This window comes from Micromys minutus (assembly GCF_963924665.1).
Source record: "Micromys minutus genome assembly, chromosome: 17".
Classification (NCBI taxonomy): domain Eukaryota; kingdom Metazoa; phylum Chordata; class Mammalia; order Rodentia; family Muridae; genus Micromys; species Micromys minutus.
The window spans coordinates 19,941,809-19,955,601 of record NC_137952.1 but is presented as its reverse complement, the minus strand read 5'-3'; the positions used below and the strand labels follow the sequence as shown (position 1 = coordinate 19,955,601).

Here is a 13,793-nt window from a genome sequence, read left to right as displayed (position 1 = left end):
ATGTTAAGAACTCCATGAGAGAACATGGCTCACAGAATCAACTGAGCAGGACTCACAGAGGATCACAGAGACTGAAGCAGCAATCATGGAGCCTGTGTGGATCTGTGCTACATCTAAACACATGCTGTGGTTTAGCTTGGGGACTTTATGAGATTCCAAACAGTGAGAATGGGGATGTCTCTGACTCTTTTGCCTGGTGGGAGGCTTTTGCTCCTACTGGGTTGCCTTGTCCAGCCTTGATATGAAGATTTGAGATTAGGTTTATTGGATCTGTTATGCTATGTTTTGTTTGATATCACCAGGTGGCCTTTTCTGCTCTTTTCTGAAGGGAAATGAGGGAGAAGTAGTTCTGGGTGAGAGGGGCGGCAGGGATTGAACCAGGAGGAGAGGAGGAAGGGAAGCAAGGGGAGATTGAAGTCAGGATGTATTGTTTGAGAGAAGAATAACTAAAAAAATTTTGCCTGTTTTCTAGGATCATTGGAAACTCCGTTCTGGCTAGCTTTTGTAGTGCCAGAAGTTATTCAGGGTACTGAAAGGGAAAGGAAAATGTGGGACTAATCAATCACTAAATTGTACATGATACTGGTTTGTCAAGCAGGATGAGCATACTGGTGCAAGAGTAATGTGGCATTTGTGGACTAACAAAGTGTTTTCCATTTGGAATTATAGTCTGTTCATATAAGGGAACCCAGATCATTGTTTGCACATGTTGTTGGAATGCCAGATGAGGACAGATGCATCTAAAAATTACAGTAAATATAAATGTTTAAGTTCTTATGCTTATAAGTAAAAATGGATACCATAACTAAAATAAAGGCAATCAAGTATACATCTGAGTTATTTGGTGTTATTTGTGCGCCAAAATAGTCTTATATCTCCAGTTCAGTATGCTTAGCAGAATTGTTTACAAATCATGCCATTGGAAAAATAAAGGGTGAGTCATGATATGTAAATCATTAAAAACAATTTGAATTTTCTGGAGTTTTATTTAGTACAAGCTATTATTTTTAGCAAAATGTTATTATTTTAGTATATAGTCCAATAACATTTAAGTAATGAAAACTGTGGGAAAATATTTTCTGCATCTTTCAACTCTAGAAAAATTCAAGTATTTATTACCAAAACATTTAATAGATTTCTTTAGTTTTAAACTATTAAACTATTTGAGATAATAATAAATGCATTTGGTTAAAATCTCTGAGAGGTCTTCTCTTTTCTGAGTGGTGGTAAAGGGGCAATGGATTTGGGGAATAGGAGAGATTCAGGGAGAAGCTAGAGGGATGGGAGGGAGAGTAAATTGAGGCCAGGATGTAATTTATGAGAGACTAATAAATAAACTTAAAATGTATAGAAATAATAGTTATTGTTTGTCATCAAGTTATAAAAAATACAATTTAAATGAAGAAATTAATAAATGAATTTGTCATAAAACACATTATAGTGTCAAACAGACAGCTAGCAATTATAACTATCTTCTCTACCATATTGTTGTATTTCCCCTTATATTCAAAGAATAAAAGGTATATATTATTTTTGACTTTATATTCATATCTTGAGAAAAAAGATGTTTTGCACATTATTACCATGCACATTATAAGTATATAATAATGTAAAAATATTTTAAATATCAAAGAACATATTTAAATTTTTATTCACAAATCAATGTTAGTATTGTATAAAATGAATGACCTCTAGTTTTTTCAAACTGCTGATATAACTATAACATGTATTTGCTATGAAAAGTTAGCAAAGAAGTTTATGGCCACTCTCTCTCTGAAAGATTATATTTCCTGGATATTAAAAGAACAAATAATAATTTTAAAAATAAAATTTAACTCTTGAAATTCAGATAAGTGAGAAAATCAGAATTAGGTATCTTTATTAAAATATGTCATTGTCATTAAGACAACAAAATTTACAGTATATAAGTTTCACCGCTATTACTGTATAGTTTATACCTTGTTTTATACTTCAAAAATTTTATATTTCTCTCTTAGGTTTTTGGGAGAAATTTGGAATAAGGTAAAAATAATAATGTTGCCTTTTAAAGGAGAATATATTTTGACTTTGTTAGAAAAATATTTAATTGAATTGCATAAAAATTCTACCTATGTGCCTAAAAATACATTTATTTTTTTTATATTATCAAGTATGTAATAATCAATTCAGTAATTTTCTCAGGAGTAAGGCAATTTAAGAAAAATCAGAAATAATTTAAAATTCTTCTTATGATTAAAATGTTCAATCTCCAGAATTTTATTGAGCATATGACATATACAAAGACTTTGACCAATTATACATGCAAACTTAATTCCAAATTATGAAGCCTGTACTAATTTCAGTGATTTGTAAGCTTGAAATCTTTACAGTGAATTTTCATGGCCTTAAGTATTTCCCTTATAATTCATAGAACCGATTTTTAACTTCTTTAGAGCATTTTTCATTTCTTTATTTCTCAGTGTATAAATGGCTGGATTTAGGAGAGGTGCAAAAACTGTATAAAATACAGCAAGAAATTTGTCCAACCAGGTGATACTGAGGGGCCAAACATAGATGAAGATGCAGGGGACAAAAAAGATCATAACTACTGTGATATCTGCAGTGCACGTGGACAGAGCCTTAGAAGCCCCAGCTTTAGAACTCTGACGAACAGTGAGAAGGATGTATGTGTAGGATATGAGCAGCAGAATAAAGCAGGTTACAACCACAAACCCACAGTCAACATTCATGTAAATATCCAAAGTATGAGAATCCATGCAGGCTAGCTTGATTATAAGTGGTATGTCACAGAAGAAACTGTCAATTTCCATGTGACCACAGAGAGGCAATTGCACAACTGCCAAAAGCTGACTCATTGCATGCACAAAGGCAACTGACCAGGAAGTTAACACCAGCCCAGCACATCTTTTTAGGTTCATAATAGTAAAGTAATGAAGTGGTTTGCAGATGGCCACATAGCGATCATAAGCCATTACCACCAACAGCAACATCTCTACTGCACCAACACAATGGTCAAAGAAGACCTGGGACATGCAGCCTGCAAAAGAAATTATCTTTGGTTCATTGAGAAAATCTATGATCATCTTAGGAGTAGTGGCTGAGGAAAGCCACATATCAACAAAGGACAGGTTGGCCAAAAAAAAGTACATGGGAGAATGGAGATTCTTGTCAGTTATGACTAAGAACATGACAGTGGTATTTCCAGATAGAATGAGCAGATAAACCATCAAAAATATTATGAAAAGTAAGACCTGAAGATTCTGTGAGTGTGAAAGTCCCAAAAGCACAAATTCTGATACCAGGGACTGATTACCTTCATCACTTTTACTTAGTGTGTCTTTAGAAATAACCTGTAGACAAAGAAAAAATAATTAGATAAATACTGACTACAGACAAAGAAGTGTCATAAATTTGATGGACAATGACTTCATTAGACAAATCTAGCATTCACATTGAAAGTTAACATCTACAACTAAAATAGAAAAACATAAATGGAGAGTGGAGTCTTTCTTACCTTTCAGAAACATCACTGTCCAAAGTGAAAGCCAAGTGTAACTTCCCAAAATGAGAAGCATTAGGTGTGGCTCATATACATGCTCTATTATGAAGTTCTTACAGGGATGAAGTGAAAAAAACAAGACAGCAACTTGAAAGCCTAAAAGGTTTTGTGGCATTTTTATCCATTAGTCTACTAAAAAATGGACTGAATGTGTTACCAACTATCGTGATACTTCCTCGCAGAAGTGAGATTTATACTTTGGACCTCTTAGGAATTCCCTGAAATTTCAGTACAAAAATTTTAATGAGATATTATAATTTCTGAGGCATGTATAAAGACTCATTTGATCATCAGTATAGTGATTTTTGTGACATCATTAACTTAAAATATTTTACTAAATCCCCAAAGTAGATTTTGGAAAATCCTGTTGGAGGAAGCTCTACAAAGTGACATATGAGATACACATGGTTTGAAACTGTGATGTAAAGGCTAGAATAACATTTTTTTATAAATCAATATTATTCATAGGATTTATTTATTCAGCTAAGCTGATTATTGGCCCATCATGGATAATTCATGCAAGAATAGTAACCAAAGAACCAGGTAAGTTCTTTAAGAAGTCTGAAAAGTTACATTTAGCTCAGTGTTAGCAATAGAAAAAACCCAATATTGAAATTTATCAACTAATCTTGAGAACTCTTAGATTTTGAAATACTGTAGTTTCCTGACGTGGACAATGTGTCATCTATCTACAATGGGCTTTCTCATTTTGTCACATACGCACTATCATCTATATTGTTTGAACGAAGAAAACAAATTACATAACTATGTAAGCAAAGGGTGCCTTTGATTGTCAACCTTGGAAAAATGTAAAACTGAACTTTCAGTGAACATTTCTTCATGTCAAAGCATAGGTGGAGTTTTTTTTTTACTGACTGAAATGGAAACACTCAGTCTGAATGCTGGGAAATAATTGTCCACGTTTTCTCACATTTAGTAAATTTTTGTTGATTTTTAATTTTAGTTTTTAATCTTTTATTCCTTAAAATCTCTAGAGTGACAGAATCAAGCAGGTGAATAATGAAATCTCTCACATTATTGCCAGAGTGATATATATCTTACCATTCTTATGAGGATCTAAAAGAGAAGAGTTAAGATTAAATAAACAAACAAATAAACACACACACAAACAAACAAAAGTTCTAAAGAGATTATATAATACACCCACTTACTATAGAACCACCATAGCAGTTAAGAGTCTTGCATGTTACAAATAAAGATATGTTCCTTCTACATATTACCAGACTTTCTAAGGAAACTAGTCTGCTATTACACCAAATTGGTTTGTGCTACATGAAAATTTTGAACGATTTGAATTCTGGCTCTAAACTTCATTTCTTGTAATCCTAAAAGTTTGTAGCACAGCTTTCAAAAATCCAATTATATGTCATCTAGAATAATATATAGAAATTTAGTAATTCATGTGTTTAGATAGAAATTGGTTGCAATATAATCACAGTCTTTGGAAAAATTGCCCATTAAATACAACAGCTTTAAAATTAAATTTTATATTGTTATTATTGAGAATCATGTAGGAATTGTAATATTACTGTATTAATCCAGGTTTAGCATAATTACTAGACTAAGCATAATTTTAAATAAGTCAGGTCTTTTTGACTTTTCATTAGAGATTGACATAATGTATGGCTTTGTTCTAAAAGTATTTGTTTTCATTTCTTCATCTATAGAATTCAAACAATTTAATAATGTGTTATGAAGGTGGAAATAAAAATATACAGAGAGAAATCAGCAAGCCTTTATAGTATTTAGAGTCAAATGATGAACAGTAATGATCTCTTTTTCTGTAAACTTTCTTGTATATTTTATTTTATTTTTTTTCTGAGTTAAAAGTTTTATTCATTCAACATCTCACATTACAAATATTTAAAAATTATATGCATACTGGTATAAATAGTCATTTGCAAACTATTTAATAACATTAATTTTCCACTAGCACTTCAACAAATGAACTCTTTAAAAAAGGAACTGTGTTATATAACTTAAGAGTAGAACATACAAAAATAGGAACTTAACGTGAAAATGACTTTAATAAAAAATGAATTACCCTTATTTAAAATGCTAGAATAAATACTACAACCTCCCCATACACAGTAAAAACTATATGGAAATTCAGCCAAGTAGTACAATTAACTGACACACTTGTATATTTTAAAATAATATTGTTTGTGTTGTCTTAGGCAAAGATTTTATTGCTAAACTGAGCAGTAACTATGTTTAACAAAAGTGTGTTTAATCATTTTTCTTTAAAATATTTTTATACTTACAGTTCTTCTGAGTTGACATACACCTATTCACTATGTTATTTTTGAGATATGTAGATGGAAAGGATTTATTGCCATGGTGACTGTTTTCTGAAAACCTAACAATCATTTCATGTTTTTCCTTTCTTTGCTCACAAGTGTTATAAATATTTTAAAGTTTCTAGACTCAATAAACTTTTTTAATATCTTATATGCAATTTTGTTTTATCTTGATGACAAATCTTATAGAAAAATCTAACTTTGGTGTTTCCATGAATAAAATTGAAAAATTAAACAATAAAAACTCACTAAAAGGAGTGACTAACACTAACTTTCGTTAACATTTAAGTCAAGTATTTATTCTTTTCTCTGATTAAAGATTTTTACAGGTAGAGTGCTTTGTATCAAGTTCTAAACTCTGAAATAGTGTCAATGTTTATGCTTTTGTAACATTTGCGAATATAGTTAAAGGTATTCCTCTTAGTTGATCCTTGGTGGTAGAGTCTGGTTTTAGTTGCTTATAATGTTTTGTTTGTTGTTAGATTGGTTTAATATGCATTCTGAAATGAACAAGTATTATACGTCTTTTTACTTGATTTGCTTTTATATTTACTCCTAATTCTGAGCTGAAAATTATCTGATCTACACTGTACTCTATGATTCAATAACACTGGATCTGATTAAGAGTCAGAAAATTATTGTTCAATGTTAGCACATTGCTTCTGATACTGTTCATTAGCTAAGGAATGATGATATGATGCAGCCATGAACACACAGTGTGCTTCTTTGTCGAGTTCACACTGATGTTAATCCACAGAAACTTCTGCTTGGATTAGAAAAGGTAGAAAAAAATGCATTAATTATTTGCTAAAAATGACAGAAGGCAAAGAAACATTGCTAAAGTCTCCATAGCATAGGAATTGCTAAAAGAGATACAGAGATATAATTCAAGAACAGATTTAGAGAATGTTGGAGGAATGACATGACTTACCAAACTCATGTTTTTTTCCAAAATCATATTTACTTCTATCCGAGGTGAGTTTGTGAAGGGATCTATATCATGCAGAGACAGCCATTTGGAAGCTCACCTCCTAAGGCTGGCATTTATTGACTGTCTGAAGTTGTCCCATGGGTTAATTTACTTGAACCCTGGGTGTAATTATCTTGGACATATTTTAGAAATTTTTTTGTTAAAAGTGATATCGTCTATATATATATCTGTAAAATTAGAGAGACATTTTTATTAATCACACTTGAAGAGACAACATAATCTGTTTCTCAAAGTTATTCACTTGAATAATAAGGACCAAGGAAAAGTTTTCTGTTATCCTATTATTACTTGGTTATCTCATCAAAGTGAATAAAATTGTTTTAAAGGTATAAAAGGCCATGGGCTGAACAATGTGAGACATGACTAGAACAAAAGCCATGTTGTAAATGCAGTTCCCTAATGCATTAAAAGAATGTGTCAAATTGGTAGGAAATCTTAGTCACTTGGTTGAATATTTCAGTCTTATTTGTGATTGTAAGTGATAGGATCAGGTATGAATTAAGTGTCAAATTATTAAAACATTTTAGGCTGCTAAAATTTAAAGTATTTTATTAGTTATATATGTATACATGTGAGTTGTAGTATATTTATGGATGGTAGAGACAACTTTGTGAAATATATTCTTTCCTTCTACCTCAGTGAAAATACTGGTATTGAACTCTGTCTTTCAGAATTGAAAAGCAAGCATTTTTACCTTATTAACCATTTGCCTACAACCCCTCCCATCATATTTAAAGAAAAAAGTGACATAAATATATAGTTTAAATATATTGATTTTATATTACATTTAAAATAACACTGCAATAATTCAACAAATGATGAATGAGTGACAATTAAATGTATAGTTTAAGATGAGCTGATAAATGAATTCAACTATAAAAATTATAATAAGGAAGCTTTATTTATTTTTAGAACAATTTTATTTTAAAAAACAAAGATAAATGCACAAATTTTAAGTATTTTAGCATAAAAGTATACGAATACATTTTTTGTCAGTGCTTGTTTTTTTTAAAGATTTGATAGTGTGCATTAACAATTACTAGTTACAATGAGCATAAAATACATGTAAAACAGGATGTAACCTGGAATAAGTCAAAGTTTTCTTTGTGTGTAAGGATTAAACATAATGGTTTTTTTTCTTTTCTCTTTTATTGAACTTCATATATTATGTGAGTTGTTTCTGGGGTTTTCAGAGCTTTCTGGGGTTAGTATCCAATTATTAGTGACTGCATACTATGTCTGTTCTTTTGAACTGGGTTTTTTCGCTCAAGATGATATTCTCTAGATGCATCCATTTTCTTAAGAATTTCATAAAGTCATTGTTTCTGATAGTGGAGTAGTGCTCCATTGTGTAAATATACCACAATTTTTGTATTCATTCATCTACTGAAGTACATCTGGGTTCTTTTCAGCTTCTAGCTATTATAAATAGGGCTGCTATAAACATTTTGGTGCATGGTAAGCTTTAAATATTTAAAGAGAGATTAGAGGAGAGGCGAGAACCAATCACTGACAACAAGACCACATATAAATACAGACAACAAGACGGCAAATGAACGTACCCCAGGAAAACCAAGACAATCTGGCAACACCAGAACCCAGCTCTCACACCAAAGCAAATGGCAGAATGCCAAACACTCCAGAAAAAGAAGACTGAGACCCAAAAGCATACCTCAAGATGATGATAGAGATCCTTAAACAAGAACTGGAGGAAAAGCATAAAGAATTAGAAGCTATTAAAGAAGAAACAAAAAAAAAAAAAACTCAAAGAACTTAAAGAACTAGAGGAAAATAGAACAAAAGAGATGAAGGAATGGAAGAAGGAACTTAAAACCGAAATGGACACAATAAAGAAAACACGAAAAGAGACAACCCTAGAGGTAGAAAACCTAAAAAAGAAATCAGGAGTCACAGATGCAAGCACTTCCAACAGACTACAAGATACGGACAAGAGAATCTCTGGGACAAAGAAAACATTGAAAACATAGAAAAAACAGTCAGAGAAGATGCAAAAACCAAAAAGCTCCTAACACAAAATGTCCAGGAGATCCAGGACACAATGAGAAGACCAAACCTAAGGAGAATAGGAATAGAAGAGGGAGAAGAAGCACAGTAAATATCTTCAAGCAAATCTTAAAAGAAAACTTACCTAGGCTTAAGAATGAGATGACCATGAGCAAAAAACAAACCTACAGAACTTCAAATATGTTGGACCAGAAAAGGAATTCCTCCGGACACATAATAGTCAAAATGCCAAGTGCTCAAAGCAAAGAAAGAACACAAAAGCCATAAGGGAAAAAAGTTATGTAACATATAAAGGCAGACTAATCAGAATCACACCCAATTTCTCAACAGAGACTATGAAAGCTTGAAAATCCTGGACATACAACATGCAGACCCTAAGAGAGCACAAGGGTCAGCCCAAGCTGCTATATCCAGCAAAACTCTCAATCACCATAAATGGAAAGACTATGATATTCCAAGACAAAACTAAATTTACACAGTATCTGACCACAAACCCAGCACTACATTGAATTGTAAGTGGAAAACCCAATACATGAGGGGAACTACATCCTAGTAAAAATAAAAAAATACCTAAGCTAGAAAACCAAAAGAAGAAAGACACACAGGCACAATTCAACCTCCAAAAGCAAAAATAGCAGAAAACAGCAACCACTATTCTTTAATCTGTTAACATAAATTGACTCAATTCCACAATAAAAAGATATAGGCTATCAGACTGGATATATAAACAAAACCCAGCATTTTGCTGCATACAGGAAACTTATCTCAGAGACAAAGACAGGCACTATCTCAAAGTAAAAGGTTGGGAAAAAATTTTCAAGTAAATGGCTCCAAGAAGCAAACTGGAGTGGCCATTCTAATATAAAATAAAGTATATTTTCAACCAAAAGTTATCAAAAAAAATATTTACACATTACTGGGGAAATTTGTCAGGAGAAACTCTCAATCCTTAACATATTTGCTCCAAATACAAAAGCACACATATTTGTAAAAGAAACCCTTCTAAAGCTCAAAAAATAGATTGCACCCTACACAATAATAGTAGGAGGCTTCAATACCCCACTCTCACCAATGGACAGATCATGGAAACAGAAACTGAAAAAGGACACAACTGGAATTAATAGATATCTATAGAACATATAATACTAAAACAAAAGAATACACCTTCTCAGTACCTCACGTTACCTTCTCAAAAACTGACCACATAATGGATCACAAAATGAGCCTCAATAGATATAAGAAAATTGAAATACTCCCGTGCATCCTTTCAATCAACATGGTCTAAGATTGGTCTCTAATACCAACAAATACAACAAAAAGCACAGATGCACATGGAAACTAAGTAATTCTCTATTAAACAATACAGGATCAAAAAAGAAATAAAGAAAGAAATTAAGGATTTTCTAGATTTCAATGAAAAAAAAAAACATACCCAAACCTATAGGGGATTCAATGAAAGTAGTACTGAGAGGAAAACTCATAGCTCTGAGTGCTCCAAAAAGAAACTGGAGTGAGCATACACTAGCAACTTGACAGCACAGTTGAAAGCTCTAGAACAAAAGGAAGCAGATACATCCAAGAGGAGTAGACAGCAAGAAATAATCAAACTTAGGGCATAAATAGACCAAATAGAAACAAGAAAAATCATTCAAAGGATCAACAAAACCAAGAGCTGGATTTTTGAGAAAATTAACAAGATTTATAAACCCTTAGCCAGACTAACTAGAGGGCAAAGAGAGAGAATCCAAATTAACAAAATCAGAAATGAAAGTGGAGACATAATAACTGAAACAGAGGAAATTCAAGAAATCATAAGAGCCTACTATAAAAGTGTATACTCAACAAAGGTATAAAATCTCGAATAAATGGATGAATTCTTAGACAGATACCAGATACTAAAGTAAAACCAGGACCAGGTAATCCATCTAAATTATCCTGTAACACCAAAAGAAATAGAAGCAGTCATCAAAAACCTCCCAACCAAAAAAGCTCAGGCTCAAATGGCTACAGAAAGAATTTTACCAAGCATTTACTGATGACCTAACACCAATATTCTCCAAACTATTTCATAAAATACAGTCAGATGGAATACTACCTAACTCTTTTTTTTTTGTGGCTACAATAACCATCTCTCCTAAACCACACAAAGACCCTACATGGAAAGAGAATTTCAGACCAATCTCACTTATGAACATTAATGCAAAAATAATCAACAAAATTCTTGCAAACCGAATCCAAGAACACATCAAAACCATCATTCTCCATGATCAAGTAGGCCTCATCCCTGGGATCCAGGAATGGTATAATATATGGAAATCCTTCAATGTAATCCACCATGTAAACCAACTCAAAGAAAAAAAACCACATGGTCATCTCACTAGATGCTGAGAAAGCATTCGACAAAATTCAACACTCCTTCATGTTAAAAGTCACTGATAGTGGGATGCTAACCCCAGAGGCTTGCACTCCCCCAGAAACAACTCACAGACTGTATGAAGTCCAAGAAATAAAGAAAACAAAAACTATACATATATTCACAAAACAAGAAGACTTTGACTATTTCCATGTTGCGTTTTGTTTTGCATGTACTTTACGCTTATTGCAAGTAGTACGTTTTCAATGCATACTGTCAAGCCCTTGAAAAAAATCAAGTACCGACTAAAAAACATATTCACATGGTTTTATGTAAAATTTATTTTAATGTCTGAAAAAACAGTACTGACAAAAATGTATAATTTTAAGCAAAAAATGTTTAAAATCTTTACATCTATCTTTGTTTTGAAAAATAAAATCGTTTTAAAAAAAAAAAAGTCTTGGATAGAACAGGAATAAAAGGCCCCTACCAAAACATAATAAAAGCAATATACAGCAAAAGAAGAGCCAACATCAAACTTAGTGGTGGGAAACTTGAAGAAATCCCACTAAAATCAGGGAATCGACAAGGCTGCCCACTCTCCCCCTACCTAGTCAACATAGTACTGGGATTCCTGGCTGGAGCAATTAGACAGCAAAAGGAAATCATGGGATACAAATTGGAAAGGAATAAGTAAAAACATCACTATTTGCAAATGCCATGAAAGTGTACTTAAGTTACCCCACTAATTACACCAGAGAACTCCTACAGCTGATAAACAAGTTCAGCAAAGTGTCTGAATATAAAATTAACTCCAACAAATAAGTAGCCTTCCTCTACTCAAAGCCAAACCTGTGGAAAAAAAATTAAGGTAAAGATATCCTTCACAATCATCACAAAAATATGAAATACCTTGGTGTGACTCTAACTAAGCAAGTGAGGGAGCTGTAAAGCAAGAACTTCAAACCTCTAAAGAAGGAAATCAAGCAAGATCTCAGAAAATTGAATGATCTCCCATGCTCATGGATTCGAAGGTTCAACATTGTAGAAATGGCCATCCTACCAAAAGCCATCTACAGATTTAATGCAATCCTCATCAAAATACCAACCCAGTTCTTCAAATAATTTTTAAGAGCAATATGCAATTTTATTTGGATTTACAAAAGACCTAGAATAGTGAAATCCATCTTCAACAGCAAGACAGCATCTGCAGGAATCACTATCCCTGACCTTAAGCTATATTATAAAGCAATTGTGCTAAAAACTGTATGCTACTTGTATAGAGATAGGCTCGTGGATCAATGGTATAGAATATAAGATCCAGAAATGAGCACTCACATATATTGTCACTTAATTTTTGACAAAGGAGCTATAAACATTCAATGGAAAAAGGACAGCCTATTCAAAAAATGGTCTTGGTCCAACTGGCACTCAGCATTCAGAAGAATGAAAATAGACCCTTTCTTATCTCCTAGTATAAAGCTCAAGTGTAAATAGATCAAAGGTCTCCACATTAAATTACATACACTGAAATTATTAGATGAGAAAGTAGGAAAAAACTGAGGACACATATGCACAGGGGAAAATTTCCTGAACAGAACACCAATGGCTTTTGCTCTAAGGTCAGTGTTTGACAAATGGGACTTAATGCAAAGTTTCTGTAAGGCTAAGGACACTGTAAAGAAAACAAAATGGCAACCAACATAGTGGGAAAAGATCTTTATCTACCCCACATCAGATAGAGGCCTAATATCCAAGATATACAAAGAAGTCAAGAAGCTAGACACCAGAGAACCAAACAACCCTATTAAAAATGGGGTACAGAGCTAAACAAAAAGTTCTCAACTGAGGAATATCTAATGGCTGAGAACCATCTAAGGAAATGCTTGACATCATTATCCTTCAGGGAAATGCAAATCAAAACAACCCTGAGATTCCACCTCACTTTAGTCAGATTGACCAAGATCAAAAATTCAGATGACAGCAGATGCTGGTTAGGATGTGGAGAAAGAGGAACACTTCTCCACTGTTGGTGGGGTTGTAAAATGGTACAACCACTCTGCAAATCAGTCTGTCAATTTCTTAGAAAATTGGACATAGTACTACCTGAAGACCCAGTTATTCCACTTCTGGGCATATACCCCAGAGAAGCTCCAAAATACAACAAAGAAACAGGTACCACAATGTTCACAGCAGCTCTATTTATAATAGCCAGAAGTTGGGATGATCCCAGATGTCCTTCAGTAGATAAATGGATACAAAAATTGTGGTACATTTATACAATGGAGTACTAAACTCTCAGAAACAATGACTTCATGAAATTCTTAAAAAACTGGATGCATCTAGAGAATATCATCCTGAGTGAGATAACCCAGTCACAAAAGAATAGACATAATATGCAGTCACTGATAGTTGGATACTAACCCCTGAAAGCTCTGAACACCCCAGAAACAACTCACAGAGTATATGAATTTCAATAAAAGAAGAAAAAAAAAAAGAAAAGAAATAACCATTATGCTTAATCCTTACACACCAAGAAAACTT

At 32.8% G+C, this 13,793-nt stretch overlaps 1 protein-coding gene across 1 annotated transcript; it reads right to left on the bottom strand.

Moving 5' to 3' along the window:
- Window positions 1-2,384: 2,384 nt before the first annotated feature.
- Window positions 2,385-6,820, bottom strand: LOC308431920 (olfactory receptor 4K14-like; the record flags this gene model as incomplete). The annotated part of the gene is made up of 3 exons (XM_080931519.1): window positions 2,385-3,350; window positions 4,622-4,636; window positions 6,812-6,820. The coding sequence occupies 3 exons, from the start codon at window positions 6,818-6,820 to the stop codon at window positions 2,385-2,387; spliced, it is 990 nt and encodes a 329-aa protein (XP_080787645.1).
- Window positions 6,821-13,793: the final 6,973 nt, after the last annotated feature.